The sequence below is a fragment of the Monodon monoceros genome, unplaced genomic scaffold (assembly GCF_005190385.1).
Source record: "Monodon monoceros isolate NGI ecotype Baffin Bay Population unplaced genomic scaffold, NGI_Narwhal_1 Super_Scaffold_6, whole genome shotgun sequence".
NCBI classification, from domain to species: domain Eukaryota; kingdom Metazoa; phylum Chordata; class Mammalia; order Artiodactyla; family Monodontidae; genus Monodon; species Monodon monoceros.
Window position 1 is genome coordinate 43,433,736 of NW_021703783.1, and position 13,368 is coordinate 43,447,103.

At 46.3% G+C, this 13,368-nt stretch overlaps 1 protein-coding gene across 3 annotated transcripts in view; it reads left to right on the forward strand.

Annotated features, from left to right (window-relative positions):
* Positions 1–556: 556 nt before the first annotated feature.
* MARS (methionyl-tRNA synthetase) overlaps positions 557–13,368 on the forward strand; it is an 18,616-nt gene continuing 5,804 nt past the window's right edge. Inside the window, exons 1-11 of one of the 3 annotated variants that reach the window (XM_029204866.1) lie at positions 848–1,043; positions 1,860–1,950; positions 2,111–2,189; positions 2,268–2,402; positions 2,750–2,825; positions 3,073–3,245; positions 3,425–3,531; positions 7,524–7,640; positions 7,783–7,986; positions 8,736–8,937; positions 10,993–11,067. In XM_029204866.1, the coding sequence (XP_029060699.1) occupies positions 935–1,043; positions 1,860–1,950; positions 2,111–2,189; positions 2,268–2,402; positions 2,750–2,825; positions 3,073–3,245; positions 3,425–3,531; positions 7,524–7,640; positions 7,783–7,986; positions 8,736–8,937; positions 10,993–11,067 (1,368 nt within the window). In that variant the 5' untranslated portion in view covers positions 848–934. Of the gene's footprint in view, positions 1,044–1,859; positions 1,951–2,110; positions 2,190–2,267; positions 2,403–2,749; positions 2,826–3,072; positions 3,246–3,424; positions 3,532–7,523; positions 7,641–7,782; positions 7,987–8,735; positions 8,938–10,992; positions 11,068–13,368 lie in introns of all 3 variants that reach the window. The other 2 variants (XR_003791048.1, XM_029204865.1) reach the window with 2 other exon arrangements.

Genomic DNA, 13,368 nt, shown 5'->3' on the forward strand with positions numbered 1-13,368 from the left:
TTAACCCCTTAGAGTCGGGTAGGGGTCCTAACTAGGAGACCCTACAGCAGACTTCACATTCCCACATTATAACTTTCATGACACGTTAAAGGTTGTTTGACTTTCTGACTTCCCAGGAAGTCTGTGAGCTCCGCTAAGGCAGAAGCCTATATCTATTTTGTGAATAATCGTATCTTCAATGCATTGTATAGCACAAAGTAACCTCACTGTACCTCAGCTCATAAGTACAATTAGGTATTAATTAATCTTAAAGGTATACAAAGATGATTAAGAAGGGTCCCTTTCTCAGTTACTGACACGTGCTTCCTTGAATAACGTATACTTATTGACAAACTCTTAGCCTTCTTACTCCGCCTCAACTTACCTTTTTCCTTTACACGCTCCCTTCCCTTTAAATGAGATTGTCTGGCTGCATATGCGCTTTAGAATGGTATTAAATTAATATTTAATAGTCACATTCTTTTTTGTTAATAGGATATGTACCCTAATTTTTATTGTGCCACTAACGTAAGTTTATCATAACTCAACTCTAAAACTCTGATTCTTATGAACTCGAATCAAGAGTCAGCCATTGCGAATAGCCGCTACCATGACATCGCCACTTCAGCAAGATGACTGCGGGCCTCGGTTTCCGTCACCGCCCTTGGGCTGCGTTACAGGATTAAAGCGCGCCGAGCCCCACACGATAAGGTCTCCTCGGCCCTCCCACCAAAAAAGTGCTGCTCTGGCACAGCATCTACTGCCTCTTCGTCTCTATGACACTCTTTTCCTGTTTCCTAGTGTTGCATGATGGGAGAAATAGTCTACTTTCCGGGAGTCTGGCCGGGGGAAAGGCCACATTCGGAACTCCATTTCCCGGCGTGCTTCGCGGCGGTCGCTCATCCCACTGGCGGGAGACCGGTTCCGGTTGCATCAGCGTGGGATCCGCGGCGAAATGAGGTTGTTCGTGAGCGAGGGCGCCCCGGGGAGCCTGCCCGTGCTGGCCGCGGCCGGGAGGGCCCAGGGCAGAGCGGAGCTGCTTATCAGCACTGTAGGCCCGGAAGGTAGTCTGCTGGTGCTGGTGGGCGGTGGATGAGCCGGGCGGGACTGAAAACACGCCGACGACCACCCTACAGTTGTCTTCGTCAACCCCGCCCCCGTCACGCACTCCCGTCAACCTTCTCCCGCATTCTCCTTGGGCGCCCCATCCCCTCTTTCTTCCCAGTCGTACCTTTCATCCGTCACTTCCCTTAATTACCCTCAGTGTACCCTTCTCTTGCCTCCCCTCCTTCCTCTTCCAGGACCTCGCCTCACTCCAGTGAACCTCTTTCCCTTTTCCAACCTTCTCCCACCCCTATCAGGCAACCCCACCACCACACGTCACTCACATGATAACCACCAGGTTCTCCTTTGTCGTTCTTAGCAAACTCTGCTTTCCTCTCCTGAGCACACAGAGACACACATACTCTCTTCGGTTTACCTCTTCTCATTCCCAGCCATCTGTTTGGGTGACTCTTAAGCGGTTCTCTTGTCAATCCTCCCAGTTCTCTTAATTTTGTTCTCCCACTGTAGCTCAGATCATTCTCAGATATCCTGATTACTTTCAGTTGTTCCACTTCTTGGCTGCAGCACTACCCCAGTACCACCACCTCCTCGCTGCAGTCCCCATCTGTTGTTTCCAGCTGGCCGTCTCAGCTGAACACCTGCTGGTCTCTCCAGTTCATTCTGGACCCACCCCCTTTCAGTGCTCCTATCCTGGACCCTCTCCGTGAGACTGCCCATCCCCCCCCCCCCCCCCCCCCGTGAAGTTGTCCCTCTAAGTTGACAAAGCATTTCTTTTCTTTTCTCTGTTTTTCACCCATCTTCCTCTTCCGGGTCAGAGTGTGTGGTCCCGTTCCTGACCCGGCCTAAGGTTCCTGTCTTGCAACTGGATAGTGGCAACTACCTCTTCTCCACCAGTGCAATCTGTCGGTCAGTACTGGTTCTTGATGCAGGGAGGTGGCTGAATAGAATCAGGGATTATTGTCCTCTGGGTAGACTTTTTTACAACCACTGTTTCACTGGGGGGTGAGAAATGGGCTAGACAAATGGGCCCCTTTAATTCTACCTCTGTTGCTCTCTTCCTGGGTAGATACTTCTTTCTGTTATCTGGCTGGGAGCAAGATGACCTCACCAACCAGTGGCTGGAATGGGAAGCGACAGAGCTGCAGGTAGGACTGAGATGTGGGGAATGGTAGGCAGGCTCTTGCTCTGCATGGCTGCCCTGACCCGTGTCTCCTGCATTTTAGCCAGCTTTGTCCGCTGCCCTGTACTATTTAGTGGTCCAAGGGAAGAAGGGAGAAGATGTTTTTAGCCCGGTCCGGAGAGCCCTGACTCATATAGACCACAGCTTGAGTCGTCGGAGCTGTCCGTTCCTGGCTGGGGTGAGTTGGGCCTTGAGATGGGTACTGGGAGAAGCTGTATGATATACGAATTAAGAGGGAAGACTGTATTCAGAGTTCAGAACTTCCAAACTGCCACTTACTAGCAGTGTAAACTTTAAAACTCACAAAAACTCTTTAAACTTCATTTTTTTCACCTTTGAAGTGAGGGTAATGTATTACTGTCCGCCTTAGTGGGTTATTGTGAAGATTAAGAGAGGTAATTTAAAATGCTTATCACGGTTCTTGACACATAGTAAGCGCTTAGGAAATGTACGATACTGTTATGTCAATTGGGAAGAACCTGAGTGTCTCACCTGTGTACTTCTTCCTTTCTTTCCTCAACAAAGGAGACAGAATCTCTAGCTGACATTGTTTTGTGGGGAGCGCTATATCCATTACTCCAAGACCCGGCATACCTCCCTGGTGAGAACTGTGCATATCACTTCTCCACCAGCCCCAACCCCAGGAGCTTGGTGTAGGGGTTACAGAGTGGGCAATAGAATATTGAGGACCCATTTTGATGTGTAGCTTGACAGGGCAGCTATAGCAGAAAGATGGCTGAGGGAACTGGGAAAGGCAGCTGGAGAAACTTTGTGAAGAAGGGGAGGAGGTCCCTTCCCGCCTGCCCATTCTCGGTCTTACTGATTGCCTCTTTTCTTCCATGCCACAGAGGAGCTGGGTGCCCTGCACAGCTGGTTCCAGACACTGAGTTCTCAGGAGCCATGTCAGCGAGCTGCAGAGACTGTGCTGAAGCAGCAGGGTGTCCTGGCCCTCCGGCCCTACCTCCAAAAGCAGCCCCAGCCCAGCTTCCTTGAGGGGAGGGCTGTCAGCAATGAGCCTGAGGTTTGGAACAGAGCAGAGGGGTCCCCACAGAGCCTCAGTGCGTGAGGTGGTGGGTGGCTTGGAGAGGGACTTTGAGCATGACTGCTAACTTTTTCAGTTTATGGAGAGCAAGGAGAAGAGTTCTTTACTCTACGCACCCCCCCCCTCACCTGGTGAGGGATACTGTCCACTCTTCATAGGAGGAGGAGCTGGCTACCCTATCTGAGGAGGAGATTGCCATGGCTGTAGCTGCTTGGGAGAAGGGCCTGGAAAGCTTGCCCCCTGTTCAGCCACAGCAGAATCCAGTGTGAGTAGGCACACATGAGTGGGGCTTGGTTTCTTACATGGAAATTGTTGATAGAGCCAATACCTGCCTGTCGAATTCTCTTTGCTGACCTTTGATTTTCTGCTCTCTCAACCTCTTGGCTAATACTTTGGATATACTGTCCATCAGTCCCATCTGCACCCATGTTTTCAGCTACTTTCTGTCTACTGATTGCACCTAAATCTGTTTTTTCCAGTTCACATCTCTATTCTGAGCTCCAGACATAGTTGTCAGACTATCTCCTAGATTCCTCCACCTCCACTGGCATTGCAAACTCAACGTGTACAAAACCAAACCTATTACCTTCCCTGCCAGCCTTTCTTTCTCCTTCATTCACTTGTCTTAGTGAATGACTCCCACCTTCCACCTAAAAATCCAGGCCAGAAATCTTGGTGTCATCTATCTATACCCTTCTCTCATCTCTGCTTGTATCATTTGTTCCATTACCAGGTTATTGATTCTAACTCCTAAAGAGTCCTAGTATCCATCCCTTCTCCCTGTCCTCACTGCTGCTACCTGAGATTGGGCCTCACCATCTCTTAACCTTCTCCTTCCATGCCATCCCGTGCTCCACACTGCCACCAGAATGGCTGCTTAAAACTGCCTATGTTATCATCTCACCTTCCTTTTCAGAATTCTACAGATGGTCTCTCTGTGTAGTTCACAAGGCCTTTCATGATCTGGCCCCTGCCTACATGCTTAGCATCATATTCTGTTACTCTCCTGATAGCTAAGATAATATTCACACACATACATAGATTTTTCCATTGAAATGAAATGTCTGTAGTTCTGAACATGTTGTTCAATAAAGATTTAAGTGTCCACTCCTTGTCAGGCCCTGTGTGCTGGGAACTGGGTCTACAGAGGGGAACGAAACAGATAAGACTGTGCTCTCATACCACTTTGAGTCTAGTGGTATAGTCAGGTGTTTAAAAAAAACTGTCACTCATGAAACTAACACAACGTTGTTAATCAACTATACTCCAATATAAAATTAAAAGTTAAATAAAACCTGTCACACAAAGGTATAATTATAAATTTTGGTAAGTACTATGAAGGAAAAGAACAGGATGCTATGAGAAAATATCACAGGAGATTAACTTAGAAAAATGGCATTTGACCTAAGACTTGCAGGAATTCCCTGGTGGTTCAGTGGTTAGGACTCCACGCTTTCACTGCTGAGGTCCCAGGTTCAGTCCCCGGGTGGGAAACTAAGATCCCGAAAGCCACGCAGCATGGCCAAAAAAAAAAAAAATAGGGAACTAAGACTTGCAAGATGAGTAGAGTTAGGCAAGGGTAAGTCTGGGGGAAGGGTGTCTCAGATAGAGCAAGCATCGTGTTTGGTTCTTTATAAGGAATTTCTGAAAGGCTAGTGGCTGGAGGCTGGTCAGTCAAGGGGCAGTTGGGTCAAGATGAGTTTTAAGAGGAAGGCAGGCTGAGATCATATACTCTCACACCTTGGTGTCTTTGCCCATGCTCTTCCTTCTCCCTGGAATGCCTGCATCTTACCTACCTGCTGTACAGTTGTCCAAGAGACCAGTTCTATCATTTCTTTCTCTGTAGAGCTTGTGAGAGTCTTAAGTGCTTCATCTTCTGGGAGCTTCCATCGTCATATTATGTTGTAATTGTCTCTCTTTAAACTTTTTTTTTTTTTTTTTTTTTTTAAATTTTTGGCTGCGTTGGGTCTTCATTGCTGCACACAGGCTTTCTTCTAGTTGTGGCGAGCGGGGGCGGCTCTTCATTGCGGTGCGCGGGCTTCTCATTGCGGTGGCTTCTCTTGTTGTGGAGCACGGGCTCTAGGCACGCAGGCTTCAGTAGTTGCGGCGCATGGGCTCTAGAGCCCAGGATCAGTAGTTGTGGTGTATGGGCTTAGTTGCTCCGCGGCATGTGGGATCTTCCTGGGACAGGGCTCAAACCTGTGTCTCCTGCATTGGCAGGCGGATTCTTAACCACTGTGCCACCAGGGAAGCCCTATAATTGTCTCTTTACATGTCTGTCTCCTCGCTAATCTGTAAGCTTATTGAAGGCAGGGCCTCTGTCTTCTTTTATGGTACACATTTTCTAGCACAGGGCCAAGCATTTGGTAGATTATGATAAAATTTGAATGAATTAATGAAAGTTTGTTCATTCACTGATTTTGAGTATTTCTTTTGAGTACCTGTTGAGGATTGTTTTAGAGGTAATAAAGAATAGGAGATAGATTTTTCTCAGGTGTTTATACAGGCTAACATGTTTAACTGTGTACTTAGAGGAGGAGACAATTGACTAAAGACCCTAGAGCCAAACCAGGCTATCTTCTGTGCTTTTCCTTCTGACCGAAGGACATCCCCAGTGTCTTTTTTTTTTTTAATTTTTTTAAAAATTAAACTTTTTATTTTGAGGTAATTGTAGATTCACATGCAGTTGTAAGAAATTATACGGAGCATCCCCAGTGTCTTGATCAGGCAAATTCCCACCCATTCTCGAGGGCCAACTCAAGTAGTTCTGCCTCTGTGAAGTCTTAGTCTTAGGCTGGAGATACTTGCCTTCCTTCGAGCTCCTTGGGCACTTTGTACCCCTCATCGCACTGATCCAGTTAGAAGTTGTCTGATAGAACGTAACCCTCTTGAGGGCAGAACCCTGGGCGTACTCTGTGGTGGTGCATATCTGCCACCGTAGTAAGCACACTCAAGATGAGAGAGACGTTACAAGGTGACACAAAAGGAGCACCACAGAATGTGTGGTACAAGATGCTTATGGACTTGGGATACAAGGATGACTGGGTGGAAGGCCGGTTGCCAGTAAAGAAAGGCTTTCCTGAAGGAGCTGATTTCTAAGCTGGATTTCAGAGAAAACTATGGTGTTCAGTCATGGGGAGAAAAGTCAATTAATCCAGGAGAAAACAGTGAGATCTTTCTCAAGGAAATGAGCTGTAAAATGCTCCAGGAAGTAGATGGAACATCTAACTGGATATATAGCATGCAGCTGGGAAGAAGGGTAAGGTTAACATGAGGGAATCATTGGAGTCTCTATTAGCAGAAGAGATTATGGGACTTGGTGAGCTCGCAGGATGCCCAGGGTTGAAGGACATGGTAAGTGATGGTAGTCAGCAATTGTAGATTAAGAATGGTTGGAAGTAACGCAACATTGTAAATCAACTATACTTCAATAAAAAAAGATATTAAAACTGAAAAAAGAAAAGAATGGTTGGAAAGATGAAAGGAAACCTGGTGAGGTGTCAGTGCCGGGAGGGGGGTGAATACAAGATGTGTGCAGCTGAGCTTTCACTGGTGATGAAGCATGAAAAGAGAAGAGCAGGCTGAGTGACTTCCGACAGCAGATTGAGTGACATGACTAGGAATGATCCTGGGAAAGTGGGGAGGAGAGGGTGGCTGTGAAGGCAATGGCTGGTTCCTGCTGGTTTGAGTCAGGCCGTGAGGAAGTGACAGATACGGGTTAGGGAGGGAAGAGTCAAGGGATATGAGAGGACTTGGGAAGGCTTGTGTATGGGCTGGCGAGCTGTAAACATTTCAGGGAGTGAGTAGAGGTAATGTTAACATAGCACTTGGAAAGAAGGGAAGAGGTCAGTGCTGGGAAAGCGTTTTTGGGTGGCACTGGCGTCTAGGAAGTCAGCAAATGATGGTGGTTGGACAGATCCTGGGGAGAGTTGTCAATACCCCAGAGTTTGGAGCCTGGGGATGAGCTAAAGGAAAAGGAGTACTTAGGGTAGTAAAGAGAGACAGAGCTCAGTGTCAGAACGAGGCTTCTTAGGAGCAGTACACGAGGCTTGCTTGCTGTGGGCAGGGCCCCGTATTTGCAACCGTAGGGACCTCATGGCTTTTGGGGGAGTTTATGCTCCAGTGGATTCATGTGAGGAAAGACTTCAGACGGACGTGAGCCTGTTACAGTAGAACAGATGCATCTGGGTGTTCTGTGCACTTTGGGTCCCTCTTGACCCTCTCTTCTCCCCCCTGGACTGTTCTCTTCCCTACCAGGTTGCCTGTGGCTGGGGAGAAGAATGTGCTCATCACCAGCGCCCTCCCTTATGTCAACAATGTCCCCCATCTTGGAAACATCATCGGTTGCGTGCTCAGTGCTGACGTCTTTGCCAGGTGGAGCCAGCTGCTGGGGGAAAGCCCTGAGGGAGCAGTGGGCCCCAAGGGAATAGGAGGCCTCAAGGGGGGAAGCCGGAGGGATCCTGGGTACATGGGAGGGGCTGAGATGGGGCCTCATGATCACCACATTCCTTCCCAGGTACTCCCGGCTCCGCCAGTGGAACACCCTCTATCTGTGTGGGACAGATGAGTATGGTACAGCGACAGAGACCAAGGCTATGGAGGAGGGTCTAACCCCCCAGGAGATCTGTGACAAGTACCATGTTATCCACGCCGACATCTACCGCTGGTTTAATATCTCGTTTGACATTTTTGGTCGGACAACCACTCCGCAGCAGACCAAGTAGGTTTCCTCTAATCAGGCGGAAATGGAGAGTGGGAGCAGTGGGAATATCTAGGAGACAGAAAGAAGGAACCAAGATTGTTCCCCGTCCCCCACCCCCAAACATCCAGATATTGTCCTGAAATGCGTCCCAGGCATTATTACGGGGATTCATTGTGTGCAGAAGCCTGACCAGGGCGGAAGGTGCAGCTGAGGGAGGGAAGAGACAGGACGTAGGCTCACGGGAAGGACCTGCCTTCCCTCTACCGCCTCCCTTCTCTTCCTGGCCGCCACTGTCTCAGGACAGCCCCTCTCACTCCTGTGTTTATAGCAAATACACTCATCTTCCTCTGCCTGATTATCGTCCTTATAAAAACTGCATAGTAGACAGGCTGCCAGCTGAGAGTGCTGTGCAGTTTAGCAGCACTCTGATTTAATTTTAATTTTTAGGACATATCAAAGAACTAAACAGCCCTATTATCCTTTTGGAGACTTTTGTTATTGAAGAATACAGAACAGATCTGTATTTTACAAAAGTAAATTCTAGAGCGGTGAGGAAAGAGATCGTGTGGGGAGTTGGGCAATTGATGTGAGGTGTTTGGGCTCGTCAGTAAACTCCCTGCAGATGACTGAGTGGTCTCTGACTGATTTCTTTGGCACTTGGACTGAATGGGTTTGGATCCTGGGTGGAGTGGCAGGAGGGAGGGGCGCACCACTTCCTCTGACTTCCCCCGGTCCACCCCTCCCCTGTCCCTTGCTCACCTCATCAGAATTACCCAGGATATCTTCCAGCGGTTGGTGGCCCGAGGTTTTGTGCTGCAAGATACTGTGGAGCAACTGCGGTGTGAGCACTGTGCCCGCTTCCTGGCTGACCGCTTTGTGGAGGGCATGTGTCCCTTCTGTGGCTATGAGGAGGCCCGGGGTGACCAGTGTGACAAGTGTGGCAAGCTCATCAATGCCATCGAGCTCAAGGTGAGAGGAGGGTCTCCTGGGAGCCCGGAAGGAGACAGTCTCTAATCTTAAGGGACTCCCAGTCTGGTCTGCCTCAGGTTCTTTTTTTCTTTCCTTTTTTTTTTTTTTTTTTTTTTAATTGAAGTATAGTTGATTTACAGTGTTGTGTTAATTTCTGCTGTACAGCAAAGTGACTCAGTTATACAAATATATACATTCTTTTTTATATTCTTTTCCATTATGGTTTATTCCAGCTTATTGAATATAGTTCCCTGTGCTATACAGTAGGACCTTGTTGTCCATAGGATTTTTGTTTTAGCATTCAAGACGTTTCACCAGTGGCTCTTCCTACTCTGTCCTGGCAACTCATCACTCAGTTCACTGCATAAATACTTACTGAGCATTTACTATGTGCTTGGCATTGTGCTGGAAAATCGACAAGTTGAGTTCATATTACCCTACCTTTGCTCCTGCTTCATACCACCTGATCTGCATTTATTTAGTTCTTTCTCTCTTCCATATATACCACCTTTACTTCTACTCCATGTTTATTCATTTGGTAGTTCATTCATTCATTCATTTATTCAACAAACTTTTTTGAGTCTTTAGGGTAGTCACAGTTCTAGGTGTTGAGGATGTAGCAGTGAACAAGACAGATTTTTATCTAGTGCGGGAGGAAACCAACACTAAAGATAGAATAGAGTTACTCCAGGGTAAACTGCCCGGAAGATGTGGTGAAGGGTGACTTCTGGAGGAAGAGTTAAGCTGGGTGATTAGGGAAGGCCTCTCAGAAGTAACATTTGAAATGAGAGTTTAACTGAAGAATGAGAAGGAGCCAGGAGGTGATGAGTGGGGTTAAGAGTGTTCCAAGCAGAAGGACCAGGAAATGCGAAGGCCCGAGGCAGCAAAGCGCTGAAAAGGGGAATTGAAAAGGCCAGTGTGGCTCATAGTGAGTCGGGGTGGGGGTGGATGGGTGGTGGTGGATTGAGACAAGGTCAGAGAGGTAGGCAGTGACCCGATTTCCAGGGCCCAGTCAGCCATCTGGGAGTGGAATGGCACGCTGCTCTGTGGATAATGGGTAGGAGGGAAGTGAGAGAGAAAGTGGGGAAACCAGCCTGGAGGCCAGTGGTAGCTCAGAAATGGGATGACGATAGCTTGGACTAGGTTAATAGCAGTAGAAATAGCGGGGTGGGAGGGGGGAAGGATTTGAGATATGTTTTGGAGGCAGACTCTGTAGAACTGGATAGACTGCAATTCGGGGTGATAGAGAAGTCAAGAGAATGACGACTTGTATGCTTTTAGCTTGAGCAGCTTGGGCGGGTGGTAGTACTGTCTATGAACACAGGCAAGATTGGGTGAAGAAGAGCTTTCCTGTGGAATGCAGTGATACTATTTGGGTTTGTTAAGTTTGAGGTGCCTCCTTAGACATCCAAGGAGGGATGTTAGGTAGGCAGTTGATAGAGGCATGTGGAGTTCAGGAGAGTGGTACTGAGAGTTATAATTTCTCACCTTCAAAAACCCAGATCAAAACTCATTCAGAAGCTTTCATTGGTTAGCTCCACCTGTTTACTCCTTTCGCCATCATCCTTCAATGTTTGTATAGTCAAGTTGTGCCATGAAAATGAGTATTTCTTGACATTTTGCCGTGTGAAAGCCTGTGCTTGTTTCTCACGCAAGCCCTCTCTCCCTGATTGATTGTAACTTCCTCAAGGAGAGGAACCGTGTGTCTTCTCTTCGCTGCTCTTTCTGCTCCTCACACAGCTACGTACAGTGCAGGGCTCTGGGTCTAGCCTGTGCTCAGAGAATGCTTTTTCCTATTCTTTGGAGTGAAAGGACACAGATGTGAAACTCTGAGTAGCAAATGTTGTGCTATGCAAACCTGAGTCTGCAGGTTCAGAGAAGACCCAAGTAAGTAGTTCGTGAGTTGGCGGGGTGTGAGCGTGAGGCTAAGCTCGGTGCCAGACGGGGGACCTCATCTCTCTGTGCCTCCCCCCTCGCCTGGACAGCTCCTGGCATGCAGCCTGATCCTGACTGTCGTACCTTGGGTCACCCCTTCTCTTGACTTTCCCTTCACAGAAGCCTCAGTGTAAAGTCTGCCGGTCGTGCCCTGTGGTGAAATCCTCTCGGCACCTGTTTCTGGACCTGCCTAAGGTGAGTGGGCCTTTCCCTCAAGCCAGTCTGCATGGCCTCCTCTGCCCCCTCTGCCTCAGCCACAGGCAGAGGCAAATTTGTACCAAATCACCCTCATATATTTTTAATTTCCATTTTAAAATTATACTTAACATGCTTAAGGTAAAAAGATGTAACAGGAAAAGGGCACAAAGTGAAAGGTCCAGGCCCATCTGCCAAGAGATACTTACTACTGATTTTCCTTTGTAGCACTTGCATATGAAAGTATTCTTATGCCTTTTTTTTCTCCTTAATACAAATTAGATCATGGCATTCATATTCTTCAGTCTACTTTCTTTCTTTTACTTCACAATGTGTCTTAACCAATTTTTCACTTTAGTGGATTTGCTGCTTTTTTTTTCCTTTTAAACTTTTTATTTGGAAATAATTTCAAGCTTGCAAAAAGAGTTGCAAGAATAAGCAGTTGCTAGAACAAAGAACCTCATGTTCTTTACCCAGAAGAACCTCATGTACCCATTACCCAGATTCACTGGCTGTTAAGATTTTGCTCCATTTGGTTTAGCTTATTCTCTCTCTCATACATGTATGCATGTATACTTATATAACCTCTTTACTCTTGAATGTTGCCTTGTGTGTTTCCTAAGAAAAAAGACATATTCCTGCATAACCACAGTATGGTTAACAACTTCAAGAAATTTAACATTGATATAGTTGTGTGATCTACCAGCCATATTCCAGTTTTGCCAACTATTCCATTAATATCCTTCCTAGCATCATTTTTCCTGTAGTGTAGAATCTGGCTCTGGATCATGTATTGCATTTAGTTTTTCTGTCTCTTTAGTTTCCCTTAATCTGAAACAGTTCCTCAGCCTTTCTTTATCTTTTATGACATTAACAGTTTTTAATAACTTTAGGCCCTGATTCCCCCTTTTAAAATCGAATATTTATTTTGGATTTGTTGGCTGTTTTCCTCATGGCTAGATTCAGGTTATACATCCTCAGTTGGAATACTACATAAATGATACTTAGTTCTTTCCAGATGATACTTTGTTCTTTCACATCATGGCCATTTCCCCCTCATTGGTGATGTTAACTTTGCTCAGTCAGGGTGTTACCCAGCTTCTCCACTGTACAATTAATATTTTCCCCTTTGCAGCTTATAAGCAGGCTGTGGGAATACACTTTAAGACCATGCAAGTACTTTGCTCTTCATTGAAAGGTTCCCTCTAAATTTAGCATCCATTTATTTAATCATTCTTACCTGAACCAGTTTTTGTTAAGATTTGCCAACTCTGCCACTCCCTCCACATTTACCCTTCTCCTTCATTCATTTATCTCATTTATTATCAGTGTCAACTCATGGATGCCAATTTTTTTCAATGGTTTATAATTGATTCCTGTCCTAAATAATTTTCATATTCGAATTGTCCCTTATTTGGCCAGTGGGAGCCTATTCAAGGTTGTTTCTCTGGGTATTTCTGAGGTCTCCCATCAATTTTTAAGCACTTCCTTATTTTCTAGCATAGCAGGATACTCTAGATTCATCTTGTTCCAGTCTGGGATTCAACCATTTCTCTACCAGCCCTGTTTTTTTTTTTAAGTAGGTAACGGTGTTAGAGACCAAGATCCAAGTGTGCTCATTGCTACTGGGGTGTCTTTGCTTCTAGGCCCTGCCAGCAGAGAGTTAGGCATTTGTTTTGGGCTCACGCTGACACCTGAAATTCCAGGCCAGCCCCATGGGGTTCTTCCTCACTTTCCCTCATCTCATATTTTTATTTCCCTTCTTCCAAACAGTAAGTACTCTGGTTCCCAACAACATTATTTACTCATTTGCTCGATTCTACAATACACCTAAAAATTTCAGAATTGCTTCACCCATACCACTATCAAAAAACCTACTAAGATGAGTTTAGGGTTTATTGGCAGTCCTGCCCCTTCCCCCCCAAGCGCGGGTATATAATCAAATAAGTTCAAAATTGTCCTGGCTTAGTTTTTTCCCCCTTTAGTGTGGTTGTGTTACTGAAGTAAGCCAACAAGTTTGGTTCATTTGCTTTGTTCTTTTTTCTCTCCTCATACTTACTAACTTAATTTTTTGAAAATGTAGAACATCAGTATGCTTCTAAAACATCAAAACCATGCAAAAAGGTATACGCAGAGAAGTGTCATTCCCTTATTCCCTTTCCTGTCCAGGCTACCTTGTTCTCCCATCTCCTGTAGGTGATTGGCTTTGTTTTCCGATTTAGTCTTAGTGTCTTTATTTTTGTAAAGATAAGCCTGTGTGTGTGTGTGTGTGTGTGTGTGTGTGTGTGTGTGTGTGTGTGT